The sequence below is a fragment of the Drosophila rhopaloa genome, unplaced genomic scaffold, assembly GCF_018152115.1.
Source record: "Drosophila rhopaloa isolate 14029-0021.01 unplaced genomic scaffold, ASM1815211v1 contig_115, whole genome shotgun sequence".
In the NCBI taxonomy this organism is placed as follows: Eukaryota; Metazoa; Arthropoda; class Insecta; order Diptera; family Drosophilidae; genus Drosophila; species Drosophila rhopaloa.
Window position 1 is genome coordinate 6400208 of NW_025334990.1, and position 23572 is coordinate 6423779.

Below are 23572 nucleotides of genomic sequence, written 5' to 3' on the forward strand. Positions count from 1 at the left end.
ACAATTAATGTATAAACAAAGAAAAAAAACTTCAGCAAGAAGTTTATGTAACCCAGCAGCTATTACAAAAATCATTCAACAACTAATAGTTTTAGTGGCATTTAAATTATGTCGGTGGTGTCCCCTTTTACTGCGTTACAATCTTTTTTGACAAATTTTTGACAAAGTCGACTAATTGAGGCTTAAAACTGTTACTAAATACCTTTAATAGGAAAGACAAAACATTTATGTTTGCCCCGAAAGACAACATGTCGGATAAGTAATATTTTTTATTGTCTTTAAAATTATTTAATTTAAAACGTTTAGTCGGGAATAAAAACTTATTGTTAATCATGTCATAATCCATTTTAATCCATCCCTCGCACAACAAAATATATTATATAAAATATAATATTAATAAATAACGAATAATGTTATCACTATTCATCACCAAATTAAATAAATAAACAATTGCATAAACATTGCATTAATAATGGAATTTTAAATGCGGTGCAAAAGTAATAAAAAACCAAGAATTTTATGCAGATTATAGAGAATAATAGAGCACTATAAATTCGGTTATATTAAGTGCCCAGAAGTATAACGTGATAAGTGTATTAACTGGACTTATGTATTTTTAAAAGTTTATCTTGATCGTTATGGATTGAAAAATATTTTCATCACAGGTCGCACAAAAAGTATTATTTTTACCTGCAAAAGCTGCAAATTAATAACACATCAATTAAAAAGATAAACGTTGACAATCCAATTTGTAGATATTGACTTGCTGTTATCGCCAAATCGAAAAAAAAATATAAAATGGGCAAAAACACTTTTTTTTCTGTTACACAACTCTGTTGAAAACCCATTAATAACTGCTATAAAATCAACTGAAAAAGCTTTACAATAAATAGCTTGGATAAAAAAGGAGTTTTTTGCCACATACATATGTATGTAAATCCGTTTTATTTCATTGAAATGTTTCAATCATTTTGGCAGTGTGTTAAAAAGCAAAGCGATAAAGTTGTCCGCATGATTTATGTATTGGCCCAGTCCTGGGTTTTCGAGATCCGCTTTTTGCAATTCTGTGCATACGTGCGTTTGTTGGCTCATGAAATATGAGCGCATTAAATTTTATTATATTGTTTGGGCCATTCTCGGCTTTGGTTCAAAGCACACACACACAAACGAAAGGACGGCAAACAAGCGGAAAGTTCAAAGTCAAACAATAACACTTTCCATAAACAAAAACCCAACTCACACGCGTACACAGCCAATTTGCTTGAAATCAGCGATGGCAACGTTTCAGTTACCGTTACCTGAGCTCCACCCACCGCCTTTTCCCGTTATTTCCCATATGAAACTTTCAACGAGAAACTTTGAACTGTGATGGAAAAGAGGAAGAGGAGTCATCTGTGGTTTCTGCATCGGATTTCATGAATTCGTTGTTTAATTGAAAACTTATTTGGCACAGATTTGTTGTCACAAAATGTCTGTGACCCTTGACATGTTTCTAAAACAAATATAAATTTTAGAAAATTAAAAGTTGTTTTTTATAAATAGAAAAATTAATATTAAGGACAAAAAATTGGGAAATATATAACCAGTGAATAAAATATATAAGAGACCCAAATTACGGTAAGCCAATATGAGGAGATCTTTGACCACATCAAAACATATAATAAGGAGCATAGCACCTTCCCTACGAGTAACGGGTATAATGATAATTTAATTAAGAATTTGGGTTCAACTTATTTATGAAAATCAGCATCGCATAAACGCAGTATTTGTGTTTTTGGCTCTGGACAAAAACAAACAAACAAACAATGGGGCACTCGCGCCTCACGTTTAATAAATGTTCCTGTCTGCGTTTTGTTTTGGGGGCCATTTTCCCTTTCTCTTCTCCCGTCGCCTGGTCGAGCTTAGCTTTTTTATTCGTCGTCCTTCGAGTCCTTCGAGTGCGCACTTTATCAAAGCTTAGCACCTGACAATTTGCCGCGCGACATGCGGCCATCTGCCCTCCTTGTCTGGCGAATCGTAATGAAAAAGTACTTTGTCTCAGCACTCCTCGCATTCGTTGTTGCCTCCGGCATTTTCCATTTGCTGCAGCTCGCTGCCTTTGAGCAACTAATTAAATGAAATCCGATTAGTGCGGCGTGGAAAGTGGAAAGTTTCAGAGTCCTTATGGCATTTCTCGCTGCCGTCGGCAACTTGCTGCACTCTCAATATGCCAGCAGTCCAAAATATTCTAAGGCGAGGGGTGAAAGTGCCTTGAGATTGTCTACAAAACTATACAATAGAAGCATTATAAAACCATAATTTTAATTAATTTTGCCATCAAGCCTTAAGCTGGTACTATTTCTCATTCACTTTTTAGCAAGACTGCAATTTATAAATTAATATTGAGCTTGGGTGTATTTTGAACACTAGAGTGATAAAAAAATAGTTTTTTGATGACACAAAATAAATTTTTAACTACTTTAGTTTTGAGAATATAGTTTTAGGTATAAAAGCAAAAAAGGTCTTAAAGAAAATTATAACAGGAAAGAAAATTATAAACTAAGCTTTATCATAAGATTAACATTTTTTTTCGAAAATGTTCTGTTTAAAATAATTAAATGTTAAATGTAAAGTTGAGCAATATTTAAGGAGTAGTTCGGTTCTGCTAGTATTTAATCCCAGCCTAGTATTTCGAAGACAAAGGCTCCTAGTTCCCTAAATCTCTACGTCGCTCACATTGATTTGGGACTTTTCCCTGCGCAGGACTCCAGTGTGATTAACCATCTGGGATTTTCCAAGGGGTCACAGTGTTTGTTTAGACTAAAACTTAATGGGCAACCTGTAATGAAAGCTTTAATTAAACAACGGCATTGTGGGCACACCCATTTCGAGGGCCACTTGAGGGGTATTTTTCGTGGAAAAGGCCCTTATTAACGCCACGCCAAGCTGCCACTCAGGCGATGGGTGGTAGGTGGCATGCAACAGGCGGCAATGCCAACGGAGTTTTCCGAGCTTCGCTGTCAGCACGTCACTCAGTTTTCCCCTTGCAGAATGCGAGCTGTGACTCAACGGGATTTCTGCATAGATTTCCACCAAAAGCGACACTACATTGTGGAATTTCGATTAGTGGCTGCCCTTGCCTGTCGCTTCTGGCCGTGACTTCAAATTGGGTCTTAGCCGTTGAGCAGTGCACTTCGTGGACCTCGTCGCTCTAGTTGCAGCATATTCGCAGGGATTTCGCGGTGAGTCTGCTGTGACTAGGCCACAACTTGATAAATTGATCATAGATGAGAAAAGGAAAAGCTGGTGAATGCTGTCAGGCTGATGATGAATCTGCTGCTGCACTAACTAACATATTTAAATCGACAATAAACTCATTAAAGGAAGTTTAGTTTTTAGTGCAGTTAAACTATCTAATTTTGAAAATTAGCTCTAATTTAGAAAAAAATTTATTTATTTTTGAGTTTCGGTTATCGAGGACTATTTTTTTTTTTCAAATTTGTATTAAGAATGGTGTAAGGAAAAGTTAAATAAATTGGTTAACCAGAACTCGAGATAAAAATAAAATAGACCTAAAACAAGGGAAAAACGTCAAAAAAAAAGATATTGTAATATTCTAAATCAGGAAGAGCAACGTAATAAAAAAATAAAACTTTGTTTTTAGAGTATATATTTGATTTAATTTTGTAAGCTATTGTAATTAGTGCATTAGCCCATTGTGTACACTAGTGCAGAATACATTTTTGGTATAAACTTATTCCGTGAAGATATAGGCACTTACGTAGGACGGCCACATGTTTGCCCATACAACCAACGTGGCGGATGAGTAATATTTTCTTAACTTTGTTAATATTTTTAAAAGTTTCAATTTTTTTCACTTTTAGTAGGGAGTAATTGCCTTAATTCATTTTTAATTAAAGTCAGAAAATTATCCTTATCACAACAAAGTTTCACAGGCTATACTTAAAAGGAAATTTAATGTTAAGTATAAACAAAAGGAATAATATCGGGAGGAAAGTTATATCAAAAAGCAAACAAAAATATTTAAACACGTTTCGTTAGCAATTGAACATACAAATGTTTAAGGATAAACTGCCTTGATGACTTGAATATCAACAATAATATATCCATTTAATATTTAATAAAGATTTTTATAGATTAAAAAGTAAAAGATTGGTTTAAATCTTTTCAAGCATTGAAAAAGTAGTACTACTATAGTTTCTCACAATGAGGATGTCGACAGACACTATTGCAGGCAACACAAGTTTTTGCATTTATCTCCTTTTAAGGGCGAACATTTCAAATGCACCTGTTAACCGTTGGCTAAATTTATGACTTCCTCACTTGTTGTTGCGTTGTCCTTTGGCTTTTGTTTTTGCTCAGCTGTGATTGCGATAAGGGATGGGAACAAAGAGAGCAAGAGAAAGAGGGTGTAAAAGCGCCTTAAATAAAATCAACAGCACACGAATGCAATCACAAATACCAACTCCACCAACAAATACAAATGCAAGGCAACAACGACCACGAATATAAATGGCACATAAAGCGCATTATGCAAGCAGAGGGGGGATGGGGATCCCTTGGCCGGGTGTCAACCCCTTACCCCCTCGACCAAGCTGAGCGGGTGTGCAAGGTGGTGAAAAAGCAAGTTGTAAGCCGGCAAATGGCTTTCACTTTTCATAGGCATCTAAAGTGTGGTGAGCTTGGTGAGAAACAACTAGCTCTGCACTCTTTTTTGATTTAAGAGACAATCCAAAACTTTTAGAAAATGTTTTCAAAATGAACAGTTTTTTAAATATAATTTTAAACATTCTGCCACATTGTTATTGGCAAGACTTTTATGTATATTGCTTATACGCAGTGTTGTCGGTGCTAAAACATGTTAAGGATTAGTGAGGGAGAGAAAACTATAATATAACGACTCGTCAAAATATATACATATGTACCTACATATGTATCTTATAGGTTGTGTTATTATTTTTGAAATCATTGACATGAATTCTTTAATAAATTTCCAGAATAAATTATAATCAAGATTAGAAATATACAAATTATTGACTTATACTCAGAAACAGCTTTTTTTTAAATTCAATTTTAGATATTTAATGTGAGTACATTACCTTTTCAAAATGAACACAGGTTACAACGTCGTATGAGTAATTTTTTACAGAAAACTGGTAATTAGACTCTTGTAAAACAGTTTTACCAATCCTATTGTAACGCCACAATTTTTTCTATAAACCATCTTGAACTTGCTGGTTGCCTTGGAAATTTAGCCTCAGGTTTAGCTTAAAGCGCTCTCTTCCCGCCGGCAAACTCACCACTCGCAAAGAGAGAGCGAATCAAAAAGAGCGCGCCCGTGTCTGTGGAAATTGTAATTGAAATTCCAGCGCCGCCGATTCGGCGCCTGCAGTGCGTAGGCGGTTGTCGTTGACTGACGTCGTGGCCAACAGCACGTGCTAACCGAGGCGGCGCGTGCAGCAAAAACAGCAGCAGCAGTAGCAAAAACAGCACCAGCTGTGCTGTCCAGCAACAACAACACCAGACGGAGAGCAGCCATAGCAAAAACAACAACACATACAACACCAGTTTTACTATCGCAACAACAAAGGCTTTGGGCTAGGCATACAGAAGAGCACGAGGGGAAAGTAAAATATAGTGGGGAGAGAATTTAAGTGAAATTCAAACGGATAAAGACGAGGAAGGAGCAAGACAATACATCAATGCAGGATAACTGTTATAGTATGTGAAAGAGTGTGAGCAAGAGAGAAGAAGAGTGAGTGAGTGTGAGAATGCGACAATAAATTAGCCATAAATCTGCACCTTGTTATTTGCACCTAAATCGAAAGTGGATTATATATTTTAATAATAATACTCGAGAGAAGCCCAGAACAACCATCAAGTAATCAAAGTAAATCAAAGTTCATTTACCAACACAAAAACGTATACGTAAATTCTATTTACGCAAAGAATACTCAACAACAAGGGGTGCAAATAAGTAAAAGAAGAAGAGCATACCCATAAGTAGGCAACAGAAGAATTAGAAGCAGCAAGCAGCGCAAACAGGATACTTAAAATATCAAGGCAAATACACACCCACACACACAAACATACACTCCGAAGGAGGTTCATATTTTTGGCTAAAAAAACCACCGCACGAAATAAATATAAAGTAAACCCAACAACGCAGAGGTGTATGGCCCAAAGGCAAGGCAAACAAACAGAGCCGAAAAAAGAAACGGAAAAGCGAACCAGAAAGATGCCAAAATGCTGGACAGAGATTGATGCTGGCTGCCGACGAACAGCAACAACAACAACAGCTGCAATAACAATAATAAGGCCAAGAAAAACGACGAACAACAACAACAGTGACAACCGCCAAATGTGAGCAGACAAGCGACACCAATTGAGATATGTAAGTAACGCATACATACACTTGTTCATATATGAGACAGTCGAGCTCCCATTATGGCAAACACCATTTTTGTTGTAAGAAAATTCTTTAAATTTAATAGCTATAACCAAATTAATTATATGGTTTTTAAGATTGTATGTAATTAAAATTGATTATAAAACAACGGAACTCTAAATAAGCGTTAAAATAATAAACAACTGTTGGTTTTAAAAAATCATTGAATACATTTCATTAAAATTGTTTTTGTGACTTTAAAAAAAATAAGATTTTTATAGACATCGAAAATTGTATATTATTATTTTGTATAACATGCTTATCTTTATTCTTATCTATATTAAACAAATAAGATCTTAAGCTTCGGCTCGGATTAAAAATAATACAATTTATAATTTAACATTATATATTCTACTGCAGATCGTTCTTAGTAGTATACTGCAGTATAAGAAACGATTGAGAAAAAGATTCAAAATATTTCCCTCTGCATTGATATAAAAAGCGGTTAAAGTTCTGAAATATAAAAGAAAATGTTAGGAAACAAAAACATCATTCATGACGATTACGAAAAAAGAGTTCGATTTATAGAAGTCTTCCTGTAAAGTTACTGACAATCGAGTTTGAGCCAAAAGCTTTATGCATATTTTTACAGCATTAAAGTGTGAAATGATGTGTTAGCGCATTATTTGACTTAGCCAGGAAAAATGCTAAGCTTCCCAGAGAGAGAATGAGGGAGAAATGGAGAGCAAGAGACAGCGGAAGACAAAGAGAAAGCAGGACAAAGAGTGAGATGAGAGAATGAATTTGTTGAACCTTAGGCCCAGGCAGAGTTGAAGTGGAAAACAAACAGGGCAACAAGGCAGATACACACACAGTCACACTAGCATACCTATGTCGAGTTTGAACGCACACACACAGCCTACAAGGAATCACACTTAAACGCCACGCTGTTCACTACCCAAGTTGTATCAACTTGTGCTGTCCCGAGAACCTCGGCCATTCGCGCAGCATTCGAACTCAATTTGGAAGAACCAAATAAATACCAACACACTCGCGCGCACACGGGACAAAAATCGATGGGACGAAAAAGAATGGTGAAAAAACGGTCAGAAGCAAATACAACAATTTCCCTTTTAAGCCTAAGCCGACCCTAACACATATTTTTTGTTGAAAAAAATCTAAATGTTAGTATACGGCGATTCGATTGGGGGCCCAGAAAACTAGGCAACACTTAGTCGAAGACTCGAATCAACAATTTCCCCATAAAGTCCGCTTATCGCTAATGAGAATTCAATTAGCATCGTCTGGACCGACCCCAAAACAAAAAGCGAAATAAACCAAACCAGTCCAGACAGTCAATTTCGGGGTTCAGGGAACGCTGCAAATTGCATTTAAATGAGCTGAACGATATTTGAAAAAGTCTGATTAAGTTGGTCTTCATCAAGCTGTCAATAAACAATTTTAGAATTTTATACTGTTGAAGTTGTTGTTGGAGTGGTCAAAAAAAATTGATTGAAATTAAATAATCGTATTTTGCAATGCAATAATTTTTATCATATTATTAATAAGTTTGTAAAATAAAATAAAGAAATATTAATAAACAAAAACACTTTTAACTTTTTCAAGTTTTTTTCATTTGTATTCATTTTTGCTTTCTATAAAAGCGTACCACCAATACAAAGTTAGGCAACGAAAAATAAACCAAACAACTTAAGCATATAAATTCAAATAGCAAATTGCCTTCCCTACACGTTTAAGACTTAATCTTATACATTTTGAAAATTAAAATTGCTCAATTAGTGCTCCTTTGAACCAGCTTGGACCTAAATCAATATGTGAATATTTAGTCTACGACCTATGCCAAAGGTAAATGACTAAAGAATTAACAAAGACATTGCCCTGGTAGCCAAAATGCCCCGGACAAAGAGAGCGGGTCTAAAAATCACTTCGATCTAATGAAATAGATAAATTGCTGGCTTCGACTACGATTTTAATGAATCGGATTCCGAGGCAACAGTCTGAGCAAATTAAATTTAAAATGGGCGGTGGGAGGGTTTTATTTAAAGTCTGTTAACTGCGTATTGTGCTCCCATCAAAGGACATCTTCTTATATCAGCTGCAGTTTGGGATCGTGTGTGTCCTTGAGAAATGAACTCAGCCACTTCCCACTATAAGGTTTCACTTGAATGTCAACTGATTGCAATTGAAGGCAAGTTGGTTCTCAGTACTCTATATATGTGGAGGTTGTCTGCCAGAGAAACACTCATAAATTACCACCCACAAGCGGGCGGCGGGGGTGTCCAAGTACGAAAATCAATTTCCGTTCAAACCGTCGACAATGCAGACAGTGAGACAACAACCCGGTTAGCTGGAATCGAAAGGGGGGCTTCGATGTGTGTGAGCCAGGATGGGGTGTTCTTTTTTCTGTTTCATTCGATTTCTCGTTCCGTCTGCTAATAACTATGGTCTGCATATGACCGCACCTGTGTAGCTGCTCCACTGCTCCACTGTACCATTGCTCCATAGCTCAGCTGTCTGCCGTTAACGGTTTGATGCACACCATATACTAACCAACCTCTCTTTGCACTGAACAAAAATCAGACAATAAAGTCCTCCCAAATAAAAATGAGTGCCACACATTTCAGCAAGATTACACACAATTAGGTAGGTACAGTATAATTAAAGCATATTTGATATAGGATCATAACATTTAATCCGACCAACAATATTGTTAAATGCGTATAAATACAGCCTCAAACAAGATGTTACCATTTTAACCGTTTGCAAGTAACAAAAATGTAAAACTAATAAATAAAAATAAAAATATCGTGAACAAATATTGCATAATTACAACTCACATTTGAGCTTGAGGTTTTTTTTTGGAATTTATAACTTAAAAATTTAATGGGTGGATATATATATATCCGAACTTTTTTTAAAATGTGACTTTATCACTTACGACTGGTATTTACACCATTGAAGCAAAAATAGACTGTGTCAAAAAGAGCCTACAATTGTTTTTAAATTTGTATAAAATAAGCTATATATGTTTTTTTTTCCTGCCTGGAAACAAATACAAACGTTCGGTTTGACTTCCGCTTGCGTGGTTCCATCTACTTGCACACACATTGCCAGAGCCGCTGACTGAAAGACAGGCAGCCATCAGTGCTCGGCCAGGCATCATAAGCCGCACCACATCGCATGGCGCCACACAGGCAGCGTCCACCCGCCCAGCCACCACCCACTCAGGACATCGCGGACAGCGCCACGTGCGCCCATTGGGATGTCAGAAACAAAGCGCCAACACCGCCGCATTGACTAATGAAAGTGGGGCTTGCGACCCAGCTCCAGACCAGACTGGGGCAACAGAAACGGGGCAAAACCGGGCCTTCCATCCATTCCCATCCTTGATCGGGACGTAAATTGACAAAGAGGACAATGGCGTTGACGATGACAGTAAATCCTGTTCGTACAATGTATCCGTACACAAATACTCGCACAGTGAATTGAGCGAACGCATCCAGTAAATTGCTCATACTCGCCATTGTTATCGCCTGTGTGCCGGTGGTGGCATCTTCAATCCTGATTGACTGACTAACTGAATGGCACACTAACTGACAATCTAACTGACAGAATATGTACAATATCTAATCTATGCATTTGTGTCTATGATTTCTTCGGAGTTTTTGTAGCTCAATTTGTATCTAATCGCTGAGAAGTCCTTAAATGCTATTTAGTAATTTGTGTCAACTTTTAATAAATTATTTAAAAAAACAACTTCGTCGTAATATTTTTGATAATTAAGAATGTACAGAAATGTTGCACAATAAATTGTAATATTTCTATACTTTCCTACTAAAACGAGAAAAATTTCATTAAGCTTTGAATAGAAAAAAAATAGCAAAAAGCATAATAAATTAATTTTTATTAATCCATCTTATTATTGACATAATATTTTATTTTTGGAAACTTCATATTCCAATAATTTTCGTGAGTTTTTAATAACTGACGAGGCAATGAAAGCGGGTGTAGGCAAATATATGTGACTTAACTGGTTTCAGCGTTGCAAGTGTAGAAAGAGAGATTAAAGCTGGGCAGCCCTATCCAAACAGTGGCAGGCAAACAATGGTCAACACCATTAGTTTACCATGAACTCAGCAGTGTCCGAGTTCACAGATATTAAATAAGTACCCTTTATTTTGCTCGTTTTCAGTTCATAGGAACTTTTAAATTATATTCCCTCTGTCGCTTTCCTAATTTCTAGCCCTATTGAAGTAATTCTTGGTAACTGATAAGGCATCGCAGCATGAATATATACTCGAATAGGTCGAACTAAAAACTTTGCTTTTTGCATTCTTTGTATTATTTAATACATATTATTCATTGTGCGCTAAATAAAATCATGGTTGGATACTCTTTTCTCTAAATTTATTGGAATTTTCAGCGAGCCAAAAATAGGATGCTCCTCCAGGTTGAAATTGAAGAATTCGCATTTTAGTATTTATGTTAGCTTAGAAGATTCAAAATTTGAAAAACATGTAAATTCTCTTTCTCCTTAAGAGTAATATAAAGTCTTGCCGGAAATGTTTTAGTGTGCTTCTGATAGAAAGAAAGAAGCATCCCCTGTGGTCATTGCATCCATGGTGATGATTTCTACTATATATCAGCAAATCATTTTTCTAGTTAAACAAATACATAAGCACTGGATGCATCTCATGTGGCCGATCGACTGGCGGCGGAAATGAGACGCAATGAAATGAAGGCCGAGGGATTGGACTGTGGTTCCTCGTTGTCATTGCCGATAAGTCATTGCCGATAAGACTGTAATAGTAAACAGACAGCCATCGACGATGATTGTCAGTCAACGGAACGCCCTTCGAGTGTGAGATGGAAATGAAAATCGAATAGGGCGTCGAACGGAAGTTGGAGCTCCTCCTCCAGTTTTTACTCAGAGGCTGCCTGGGGCTTCTTCAGTTCCCTTTTGGTCTTCCTCCTAGCCATTCCACTCTATTCGTTTAAAGCCATTCGCAGCACGCGCTGGCTAACACATACACACGCACGGCACACAATCGCATTATGCCGCACACCATCGCATTCCTGATTGCACAATTACCAACAATGGCACTCTTGTTCGTCGTGTGTGTGCGTTTGTGTGCCTCTAATATTTTGTTTGTTAATTGTATGGGCGTGCCTGACGCCACGCCCCCTGCCCAGCCTCTTTTTTGTTCCTGTCTGAGGAGCAACAATTCTGCAGCCAATTTCAATAAATGTATTGTGGGTGCGGGTTACGCAAACCCGGTGGAAAATTCCGAGAAGATCGGAATACACGGGAAAACCTACCATTGTAAGGTCGAAAAATAATCTTTTTTAATTTTATTTTAATAGTAAGCTGCAACCCAGTTGAACATATGTTACCCAGGCGAATACGTAATGCGGGTTTTGTTCATTCATTGCTTTTAACATTGCTAAGATGTTTATATATTTTTTATTACAAATCCAATAAAAGGGTATGCCCTGGCATTCACTTCAGCCTGTGAGCATCCTTTGAAGTCTAGCAAACTAATTGTTGTCAACTGCTCGTATACTTAATATTCCTGCATGAAAAAAAAATTGATCTAAGTTGCCAGCCGATGTAAGGGAAATGTCTTCATATCTTTGAGATGCCAGTACCACAAAAGCAACACCTGCCAGTTCTGCTTCGCTTAAAACTAATTAAATGCTCAGCCGTAATTTATGTGTGCCCCAGACAAATGAGGACGCAACCAGCAAGGGGCCATAAATTTAAATTATGCCTGGCTGAAAGTGAATACGTAATAAATAAGGCGAAGTACCTACGTGAAAAAGTGGTTGCCTGCAAATATTCTATGAGTTGCTGGAGGGGCTCACACGTTTCTTTTTCGCCTGACCAGGATGTCCTTGTAATGAAATTCCCAGGACTCTGTCTTGGCTGGAATTTGAATTTGCCTTGTGCCATTTGTATATACATGTGTATACTATACACCTAATCTGTCGTACCCAGATCATGTGGCTGATTGGTTGACGGGGACGAGTGAGAGATGTCCGCCAGACATGCAGTAATTGGCTCATGCCTTATATAACTAAGGACTCATGTGGTGTCATTTTAATGATTTCCTTTCAATTCGAGATGCCCTGTGTGTGTGGAGCACAGTGGTTTATACAAGATTGATTACGTACAACCCTCTATTTTGGATATTTAAAGGGGGAGCCAAAACTGTTGCTTAACTGATTCTACTGGAATTCATTGCGTAATGCGAGAAATTCAAGAGAAAACTGTTTCAGAGGAATGTCAGCCACAAGTCCGGGAATCTGCAGTCGTTTCATTGACTGCCAAGTTCAAATTGACTCCGATAATCCTCTGGGAAAACGTCTGAGTCCGGCAGAACAATTTCGCAATTCTTGCTAGCCCGTATTTAGCTGTTTGCTGATTAACTCGGAATGCCTTTGCCATTTTCATACGCAGAACGTTATTTATGCGCCAACTTTAAGCAAATACTTTCGAGGGACCACCAGGCGTATACTTAATAATGTTTACCAAAGCAATCAGAAGACGCTCACGGGAAAAAGCGGAGGTCTGCGCCGGATTGGAATTTCAACCTTTTTTTTTTGTGACAGGGCCGAGATTTCTGATTTGTGATTGGAATTTGAGCGGCTGACACTTGGCAAATGCGCCAACAATTTGGGTAATAACCTTAAATTCAAATGCTGTTGCCGGGACTACTTGCCGCTGGCCTTCGACTTAATACAATTTAAAAACCCCAAAGACCCGCTCCCGATTTTTCCCATCCCTGTTACTGAGTGGTTCTGCTCTTGCGTAGCAAATTTTTGTGGGCAAAGTGAAGATGGGGATCGGGACAACACAAAAGCAAACAATTTATGGTTCATATGAGTTTGGAATTGGTGTTCAGCATACAAATGCCGGGCAAATAGAATTTGTGTGTTTATCCTGTCCTTGCCACTCCCACGACCTACGAATCAGGATGGAATGTGGAGCGTGTGGGCCTTAATGGGAGTACTGTATGCATATCCATGTGCGGCTGCATATTTACTCGGTTAAACTGAGGGAAAGTTAAATATTTGATTGCTAGTACGTCTGAGTAATTACCATTATAATAAACGATAGTTATCTTATAAACAGTTCGAAAACAAGTTAGGGCTTTTTTGTTAGAATGCTAGCAGAATTTATTATTTCGTACAATTTTTTCACCGCTTCTTTTTTAAGAAATCAACAAAATACAACTGTCTAAAACCGCAGCTCTGCTCTGCAAACTTAAAAACTTTTAAACTCTGTTAATCTTTAAAAAGTTATTGGAAGGCAGCCTAAAAGAACGATTAAATTTGGTTATTATTTGTGTTTAACGTACCAAAATATTCCTAGTTTAGAATAGTGGAACTTTGGGGTATTATTTTTTGACTTAACTTAAAACATACATGGTGTATTAATAAACTTTTATAAAAGTTTGCCCGAATTTAAAACCTTAGTGTCTGCTCTGGCCAACCTGACAGATACCCCAACTGGTTAACTGCGAGCAGAGGTGATTGATCTTAATTGGGTTCGTAATTGGAACTACCCTTTGTTGACCCACAAGTACACCGTCACTTACGCTTTCGAACCCCACCTGTCCGAGTTGATTGCAGCAAACTAGTGTCAATAATCGTCCTTGACACATTGCGAACTCTGATGGCTGAACCCTGCCATCGCCCACGTGAGGCTGGTCAGTGGGCGTATCACGAGTTGATGTATGTTTTGGTTGTGCTCAGGACTCTACGCTGCTTTAATTCACCTGTTGGCCGCCGTCTCGCTCTCCCGAAACCTGATGCTCACTCGCACCCATGGAGCCGATTTAAGTAGGTCATAGTTGCACATAGTCGAATTGGGCCCATATGTTCAATAGTCACATTACCTGTAGCTCCGTGTTCATATTTAACAGTCGTTGATAGTCGCGGAAGAAGATTCGGTAAAAAAAGTGTATACAGTATATTAAGTTGGCCAATTATTTGTAAAGCATTAAGACCACCTAGTAATAAACTGTTATTTGGAAGAAGAGTCTACAAATTAACTTCATACCATGTTGCAGTAACAGGCGCGGCAAAACAATTATGAATAAATTGAACAGCAATAAATAGCCATTACATTAAGTCGGTGATGCTTATGTTGTTAAGTAATCCAAGCTAAATAATAAAACTATAAATCCAGATTGTGTAAATCATTTAGAAATTATGATATTAGTTTAAGAGTTTCAGTGCTCTAATTTATTTGAGTCCCAACGGTTTCAAATTTTCAAACTTCAAAGATTTCGGCTAAAATTTATTCTCCGTGATGGTATTATTATGGTACATTTTTCTTCTTGCAAATGTTTAGCACTGTTTTATTATAAATTTTTAATAATTCCTTTTGATTAGCTAGTTTTTACACTCAATTTTCCTGAGTTAGATAGGCTCTGTAGCCAAGTTGCTAACAATTGTGCCATCTCTGGTGCAGAATGGTTAAATTCGCTTCGAATCGGCTTTTGGCCACACAATACGAACATCAGGATCGGGACCGGGTCCAGCGGGTGTTCTTTGTGCTGTGAGCCGACTAATGACATCCATTAGACACAAAAGGCCAAATTGCTTGGCCCGATTCCGATGGCATCGATACACCATACATATAACCCGGCACACAGACACCGACTGCATTTAGTTGGACTTTTTGTGCGATCTATTGTCACGTGTACGCCTGAAAGTGAGTGAGTGTGGGCTATTGTGTAATTGATTTCGATTCCTGTGGCCAAAAGGCCCCGCAACTATTTGCATGACCGGGTTTATTAAGTTCTGTGTGGTTATTCAGTATTCCGTAAAGAGTAGTCCTCTTTTGATATGCATGGCATGCACAACGCCGGCGTAAAACAAAAAGTTGGCGGCATTCGCATGTGGATCACATATGGGCACTAATCCAATCCCATTTCCCTCTGAACTTGCAGATTGATTCCGCCAAATCACGTCGATTAGGTCATGAACGCACTCGATATGAATAAACAATTTTTGAGCGTCTCCCAGGACCATCAGCATCAGACCTCGGTGGCGGACCAGAGGAGTCGCTCAAGGTGAGGTTACTTTTCTGTCTATAAAATACACAAAGTGATAATAGGTTTTACCATTTCAGATCGGAGCGGGCCTCGAGCCTGGCGCTGCCCCTCAACTCCCTGCTGGACTTCTACGACAAGCAGCAGGAACAGTGCAAGTCGGTCACCCTGCTGCCACTGCCCAGCCACAGCAGCAACATCAGTGAGAGCAGCAACATCTCCAGTAGCAACATCTCCAGCAGCAACAGCATTGTGCGACGACACTCCTCCCACTACTATCCCATGATCGAGGACAAGCAAAAGCCGTCGCAGCTGCCCCAGGCAGCCACCGAAATGCTTGTAAGTAGGGATATCTTTTGGGGCACTTAATTGGTCCATTAATCCACACTGCCTTTTCAAAAATGGTAGACAGTTCTTATACCATTTTACGAAACCATACAGTATATATATACTTGATCACCACCGCAAACTAGTTTCTCAGTTTCAAGGCTATCTGGAGTAATCGTACCCAAAGTCCGAAAAGTAAATGAATCAAATTAAAACTTCGTTGTTTTATAACAAATAATACGATATATAATAATTTTATTTTTTATAAAGTTGTTTAAAATGTTGTGAAAATAAGACGACCTTAGCTGCCATAGAAACCATCCGAACATTGTTTTGACGTTTTATGGAATATTAAATTTAGTAATAGCTGCAATACGTTTAATAGTATTACCAAATTAAAAGTTACTGGACTTACGGTTCCCTCGGTTTTGGAAAAAAAAGTCTAGCACCTCAATTTTAAAGAAGAACTCATTATTATTTCACTTACACTTTCTACAGTTCAAGAGAAAACGACCAGTAATAATTTTTAAAACTAAATAAAACTGATGCATTTCGCAGAAATTTAAACCGTTGAGCAAGTCCAACAAGCCACAATTTTTAAAGTTTATAAGATTTTGCAGCCACCAACGATATGACTGCATATATTTTATACATTGTGGCCATTTTTTTTTGCTGACGTTGCAGAAAGGAGAGCTTTGAGTGAAGCGCAGAGAAGAGATTAGCGTCCTGGGGATTTCCGTAAAGTTTGTCTGGCTTTGCATGACTCAAAAGATCGATGCGCCATTCCGGCAGTCTGAATTCATTTTAAAGCAGGGCCTTGTCGTCAAATCCACGCAGAGTTATTTTTCCAATTTTACCTTCCGGGGCCGCGTCAGAGTTTCTGCTTTCGGCTTAGCGAGGGCTTAGTCCTGGCCCCGCCGCCATCCTCTGCAGCTGGCAGGGGCTTAAAATGCAGAATATTGCTACTGGGTAATATTGCCACAGTGGAAGATCGAAGGAGTAAACAGTACAGTAGCAATCATTTATTACAGCGATAAAGTGATGTTTTATTTGAAAAATATTGCAATAGCTTAAATTGTTTAATATACGTATTGTTTTATTTATAATTAACAACAACTTGAAGTTATGCAATTTTTTACTAATTAACCAGAAAAAAATAATGTTCTACTCGCTTATTTTATATTTCAAACCCTTTCAATGTCTTAGCTCACTAAACTTATTTTAAGTGAAATTTTATATTCTTTAAGAGGTTTTTTTGCTAGATAATTTTATTTAATTCTTGCTTTCAGTTAAAACTAATTAACTAACTAATTAAACGTTTTCAAAAACTTTTACACAAATGTTAAAATCATACTCCTTCTTATTTGACACTAGCCCTAACAAATTAAAAAGATAGCACATGGGTAATTTTTCCCTTTGATGAAGAATTAAGTTTATCATTAATGTAATTCATTTATTTCGTTCGAAAGGAGTCATTTATTTCACTCGAAATGAGTCCCCAGTTTAAAAATTCATGTTTGCTTTTATGCATTTCTTTTATACGATTTTCTACTGTAATTGCCCAGCCATATTTCTGATTCATTTTCCCTTGAATTTTCTCATTTGCCCGCTGGCAGGTAAACATGACGGAGCAGAAATATGGCCAGTCAGCAGGAGGCAGGCAGTTCCACCATCAGCAGCAGCAGCAGCACTTGGTGCGGGTGGACACGCCAGTGACGCCCCCACCGCCCATTCCACGGCGCCTGCTGCGCGGCAAGTCCCCCTGGCAGTCGTCTAGTCCCAACCCACTTCCACTTTCGGCTGGTGGACAGGAAAGCGCCCACGGCACGGGCACGGTGTTTGTTTATCCGCAACCAACAAACGTGACCGCAGAGGCAGTGGCTCGGGGATCAGGCGATGGTGGAGCCGGGCTGCAATCAGCGCTGCTTGTTGACATTGCCACACGTCCGGCGTCCGGATATGCGGATGCCGATGGGATTTCCGATGACGACCGCATGAGTCTGGAGAACTCCGTGTTCGACGAGTCGCTAACCTCCACGCCCGTCAAGGTCGCCGGCTATCTGGCCGGGCGCTACTCCGGCTTGAGCCACATGGCCAAGCGTGCGCAGCGCTCCTCCAGCAGCACCGTGGACTCCGCCTACGGCTCCTCACTGGGCGGGCACAGTGAGCGCTTCGCCAGCAGCTCGACGAGTGTGGACTTCCGCAGTCGCTTCTCCTCGGTGGACACGCAGTCTTCGCTCGACGAGAAGCCCCTGTCCAGCTCGATTGACTCACCTTTGGGCAGGGACGCCAGGGATGCGTATAGGGAGCGAGCTGTGCTCAACGATGCCATGCACAAGTTGAACAACAATAACACCAGTCTGGGATTGGCTCTTTACCAGGCCAGTAATAACAACAACAGCAGTGTCAGCAGCAGCGGAGGAGCTAATGGCTCCAAGCTACCTGTGGTACCTGCCCGCAAACAGCCACCACCTGTTAAGGGCAGCAGCAACAGCAACAACTCGATGAGCGAATCGCAGTCGCAGACCTCCAAGGAACCCAGCAGTGTCTCGGCCTCGGCATCCACTTCGTCCGCCGCCTCGGCAGGATCTAGCACGATCTCTAGCGGCACCATGTCATCCATGTCAGGGCCATGCCCAGGAGTTATGCCGTCTACCGATTTAAATACCAAACGTCCAGGGCCTCCAGAGCCACCCATACGTCAGGCCAATGTCTTTGATCTAACGGAGATGGGTTCACGAGGTCATCCGCCGCCTCCGTTGACCGTGCGGAATAAGCTGGGTCGCACTAAGCCGCCGCCAATCGCCTATCCACGCATGCAGCAGCGCCAGGACTCTACTTTGTCCAGCGACAGCTACTCAATCAGCTCCAGTCCGGGCTACAACTCCAAGCTGATGGAGGCTCCTCTGCTGGGCTCCCAGCAGGTGGGGCGCAAGTCCAATGCTCCAGGATCCGCTCAGCGGCAGACTCCGCTCATGGATTTGGCTCCAACGCGCTTTTTGGGCGGCGGCGGGGGAGGAGGAAGTGGAAGGCAGGTGCCCGCAGTGCCACCGCCAAGGGGCCGAACCAACTTTCGCCAGGACTCCACCATCTCCAGCGATAGCTTCAGCCAGACGTCCAGCCCGGGGTACAACCCCAAGCTCATGGAAGCACCGTTGCTGCCCTCTTTGTCCGCCAAGCGACTGTGCAGTGGTAAGTAGAAATCCTATCAAGTCTTGAGCCATCCCTCTGACACCTCTGTATTTTTAGCACCAGCTCCGATTGTGTGCCGGCAGGGAGTGCAGCACGAACCCATTGAAGAGTTGGAGCCGCCGCAGACGATCTCGCCGCTCCACAAGACAGCTGGTGCGCCCAGCAGCCTGCAGACCATCGTGCGCTTCCAGAATGGAGCACCTCACACCATGTCCTTGCAGCATCAGGTAAAAAGAAAATGTCCTCCATAAAACACAAAGACTATATTTCATATATTACCCACAATTCCAGATTATCAACCGACGCAAGAGCTCAAACCCATACATTACCAATGGACGCTTGAAGTTCCGCCTGTTCCAGATCCTGATCAACGCCTTTGCTCTGCTGGCCATCGCCGGAGGTCTGGCTGCCTATTTCAATGCCTATCCGACGATTAAGTTCGTGAACAAGACGATCATCAACACGATCCATGTGGAGGACACCACTAGTTTCGGCAAGAATCCAGCCCCCGGCACCTGCCTGCCCATCATAGTGCGTTTTTGCCAAGGTCCCCAGATCCCCTACAACTACACCGTGTTTCCCAACTATATCGGTCACTTTGGACAGCTGGAGACGCAAACGGTAATTAAAGATAATATTTCGAAAAAAATACCAACTTACTAATTCAATTGCAGGACCTCGATTCCTACGAGGCCCTGGTGGATGTGAGATGCTACGAGCTGGTGTCCTTGTTTCTCTGCACACTTTTTGTGCCTAAGTGCGGGCAGAGTGGGTAAGTCTAATCTAGAAATCTTAAATTAGGTCCACAAAATTTGCAAAAAAATATTTAAAATATAACATTTGTAATTTTTCATGATAATCGTGTGCTTTGTTGAAACCGATAAATATTTTATTTGACATTAAAATTAAATGTAAACTATCTTAATTGTTTGGTCAAAACTAGAAATACGAACGATTTTTTTTGTAACCTTAAAAAATCGTTTTAAAACAAGGGCTCTAAATTAATATTTTCCTTGCCATTTTTATGATCCTAGTGTACATACAACACTACAAGAAACGGCCATAAGCGGCTTGGGACCATTTCGGTGTAAAATAGTCACCTTCCAAAATACAAAAGATGTTTTGAATAATGATAGTCAAATCCTCTTACAGCGCCACGGTGCCACCCTGCAAGACCCTCTGCACGGAGACGATGCGCCGCTGCGGATTCTTTTTCGATGTGTTCGGACTGAGTCTGCCCGAGTACCTGAACTGCAAGCTCTTTAAGGACTTCCCCAGCTCCGAGGACTGCGTGGGCGTAGATGAGGTGCGCGAAGTAATGCAAGCCGCCACACATCCCAAGTGCGATGGCTTCCAGTGCGACCAGAACCGCTGTCTGCCGCAGGAGTACGTGTGCGATGGTCACCTGGACTGCATGGACCAGGCGGACGAGGCCAAGTGCGATCGATGCGGTCCGGACGAGATATACTGCGGCGACAGTCAGTGTATAGGCACCAAGCACATATGCGATGGGATAATCGACTGTCCTTACGGCCAGGATGAGCGAAATTGCTGTAAGTTAAGCGTTCTTGTTTTTTGATAAGACGTAACTATTTTCCCAATCACACCCAGTGAGGCTGAGTGAGCGGAATGGCGATGTGGGCATTGGTGTTCTGGAGGTCTACCGCATCGGTCAGCGCCAGTGGATGCCTGCCTGTGTGAAGAACTGGGATCGGGCAGTCTCACCCAGCGCCGTGTGCTCCATCCTGGGCTACTCGGCCGTGAATGCCACCAACGTACTGACCCTTCGCACCCAACGCCCACTGCTGGCCTCGGTAAATGTGTCCACCGACATTTGGAAAATGTACGCCAAAAGGAAGTCCACTCTCATGCAGGAATTTGCCAACTGTAAGAAGTCGGAGGACTACCCGATGGCCGAGCTCACATGTTCCAATTATGGTGAGTAGTCCTGTAAGAGAAATCGGCATTGGTTGTTCATTACTTTATTGTTTTAGAGTGTGGCCGAGTGAAGCGGGGCAGGCACAAGCCATCCAGACGCATCATAGGAGGAACGCAAGCTAATCCCGGCAACTGGCCTTTCCTGGCCGCCATTTTGGGAGGTCCGGAGAAGATATTTTACTGCGCTGGTGTCCTAATATCGGATCAGTGGGTGCTCACAGCCTCGCATTGTGTTGGAAAGTAAGCTGTGCTTAGAAAAAATTAAAATTTTGGTTACTATTTCTCCTTTTTCCTTCACAGCTATAGTGTTATCGACCTGGAGGATTGGACTATTCAGCTTGGAGTGACGCGACGCAACTCTTTTACTTACTCGGGTCAAAAAGTCAAGGTTAAAGCTGTCATTCCCCACCCTCAATACAATATGGCAATTGCTCATGACAATGACATTGCGCTCTTTCAGGTGAGGTTGGTTTTTATCGGATGTGAAGTCAGTTTCTTACTATGTTTCCTACATTACAGCTGGCGACGCGAGTTGCCTTCCACGAGCACCTGTTGCCCGTTTGTCTGCCGCCACCGAGCGTAAGGAATCTGCATCCCGGCACCCTCTGCACCGTCATTGGTTGGGGAAAGCGGGAGGACAAGGATCGTGAGTGAAACCTACGTCTATTTGCCAAGATTGGCGGATTAAGTGTTGGCTAACCTTTCTTTTCGTTTAACCCACAGCCAAGTCCACGTACGAGTTTATAGTGAATGAGGTCCAGGTGCCCATCATTACGCGTAACCAGTGCGACGAATGGCTGGAGAACTTGACCGTTTCGGAGGGCATGGTCTGCGCTGGTTTCGATGATGGAGGCAAGGATGCATGTCAGGTGAGTAATACCAATCTTTATCCTCAGCGGATAAATAAAAAGAACCCCAAATAACAGGGTGACTCGGGTGGTCCGTTGCTGTGTCCGTATCCGGGTGAGAAGGATCGTTGGTTCGTCGGCGGCATCGTGTCCTGGGGCATTATGTGTGCCCATCCCCGGCTACCAGGTGTCTACGCGAACGTGGTACAATATGTGCCCTGGATACAGGAGCAGATCGCGAAACACACACGTCCCATTAACGAGGATCGGGTGAACAAATACGACCTACACCCAGGTGGTCCCGACATGCTGTCCAAAATAGCCACTGACCCAATGCGAAATGGTAAACCCTACTACTACACCCACTCCAGGACGTCGTCCAAAAACTAATGCTGGCTACGAAGATAGTTCTCAAGAAGAGCAAGATTCAAGTCAACAGAGCATATCCACGAAACGATTGCACAAAGTACTCAAAAAGACAGAACACATACATATATTTTGCTACTGAACTTAGGGTATTAGCCATCCGGCTAACACCGATTTGGGCAACATAATCATGTGTCAATTTGCCGAATTTATTTGTCAATTTTTTTACAAAGAGATTTCTATAAACCCAAACCGCAAGGAAATGGATAACCCAGTCAAATGGAAAAAATTAACTCAAAATGGGTACAACCAAATGTCAATACATATTCCATATGCGATTTATATATTTACACGTAAAATGAAGATAACCAATATTTACCCAATATCTAATCAAATGATAAATTGTGTCTAAATACCCCAAAACCCAGACAATAACTCGAGTTTGTAGCTGAATTTTGTGTTGAAAGGCCCCGGACGAAATTAAACATAAATTAAAAGAAAAAATAAATAATAAATTTATATATATATAAATAAATAAGAAAATTAAAAATAAAAATGTATGATTACTGAAGAAAATTCAGAAAAATATTAGAATCAAAGCTATTGAGTGTTGACAATAAAAACAGGAAATAAGAAAATCAGTGGTAGATAATGTGTAACTTTAACATCTAAAACTAAACTAAACTAAAGAAAAACAAGGAAAAATTGCTGATCTAGGGCATTTGATGTACGAAGCACTTAGCTCTTCCCCAACAAAAATCTATCCAACAATAAGAAAGTGCAGTTGAAAATAATGAGAAATGCACAATAAGCATATAAATGCAAATAGACATAAGTCATGAAAATACTAACTACAATGCGTGGGTTTCAGCTTTAAAGAACACAAAAAGAAGGGAATAAGAATGGATGGCAGACGTCAGAACAGAATAATTAGAAGGAATATACACATAGCATACGAATCGTACTATTTTTGCGGTGACTACAGAAGGTATACACGCTTCGATAGTGGATATGTCAATGTAACTTAATATTTAGAACTATTTACACGCTACTGCAACTCGTTTGTCACGCCCCGACTTAGACTGGCCGCTTTAGTCGAAGCTCAATGTAACGCCCTGCTCATCCATAGGCCTGGTGTGCAATCCAGTATGCTAACGTGCAACAAATTGTATGCTAACGTGCAACAAATTGTACAACTATTTTGCAAAAAGAAATGTAAAATACGCGTAACTAAAGACTCAAAATTGGTTGTTTCAACAAACATAATATACCATCACACTTGAGCTTCGAGACGTGTACAGCTTTTATATTGTTTTCAAGTCGGAAAAGGGTCCTAAAATCGGCCGGTATTCCCAAAGCTTGACTTTTTTACTTATCGTTTCTAGCCAAAACCTGTTTAGATACTTTGAGCTAGGGTCAGACGGTAAAAT

At 40.4% G+C, this 23572-nt stretch overlaps 1 protein-coding gene across 1 annotated transcript; it reads left to right on the forward strand.

Annotated features, from left to right (window-relative positions):
* The first annotated feature begins 5404 nt into the window (after positions 1 to 5404).
* Positions 5405 to 23285, forward strand: LOC108051956. Its single transcript, XM_044461838.1, has 14 exons — positions 5405 to 6394; positions 15370 to 15492; positions 15552 to 15810; positions 17415 to 18990; positions 19048 to 19217; positions 19282 to 19611; positions 19665 to 19762; positions 20143 to 20543; positions 20602 to 20928; positions 20985 to 21168; positions 21229 to 21388; positions 21448 to 21574; positions 21652 to 21797; positions 21855 to 23285. The coding sequence occupies exons 2-14, from the start codon at positions 15401 to 15403 to the stop codon at positions 22164 to 22166; spliced, it is 4182 nt and encodes a 1393-aa protein (XP_044317773.1). The 5' UTR covers positions 5405 to 6394; positions 15370 to 15400; the 3' UTR covers positions 22167 to 23285.
* Positions 23286 to 23572: the final 287 nt, after the last annotated feature.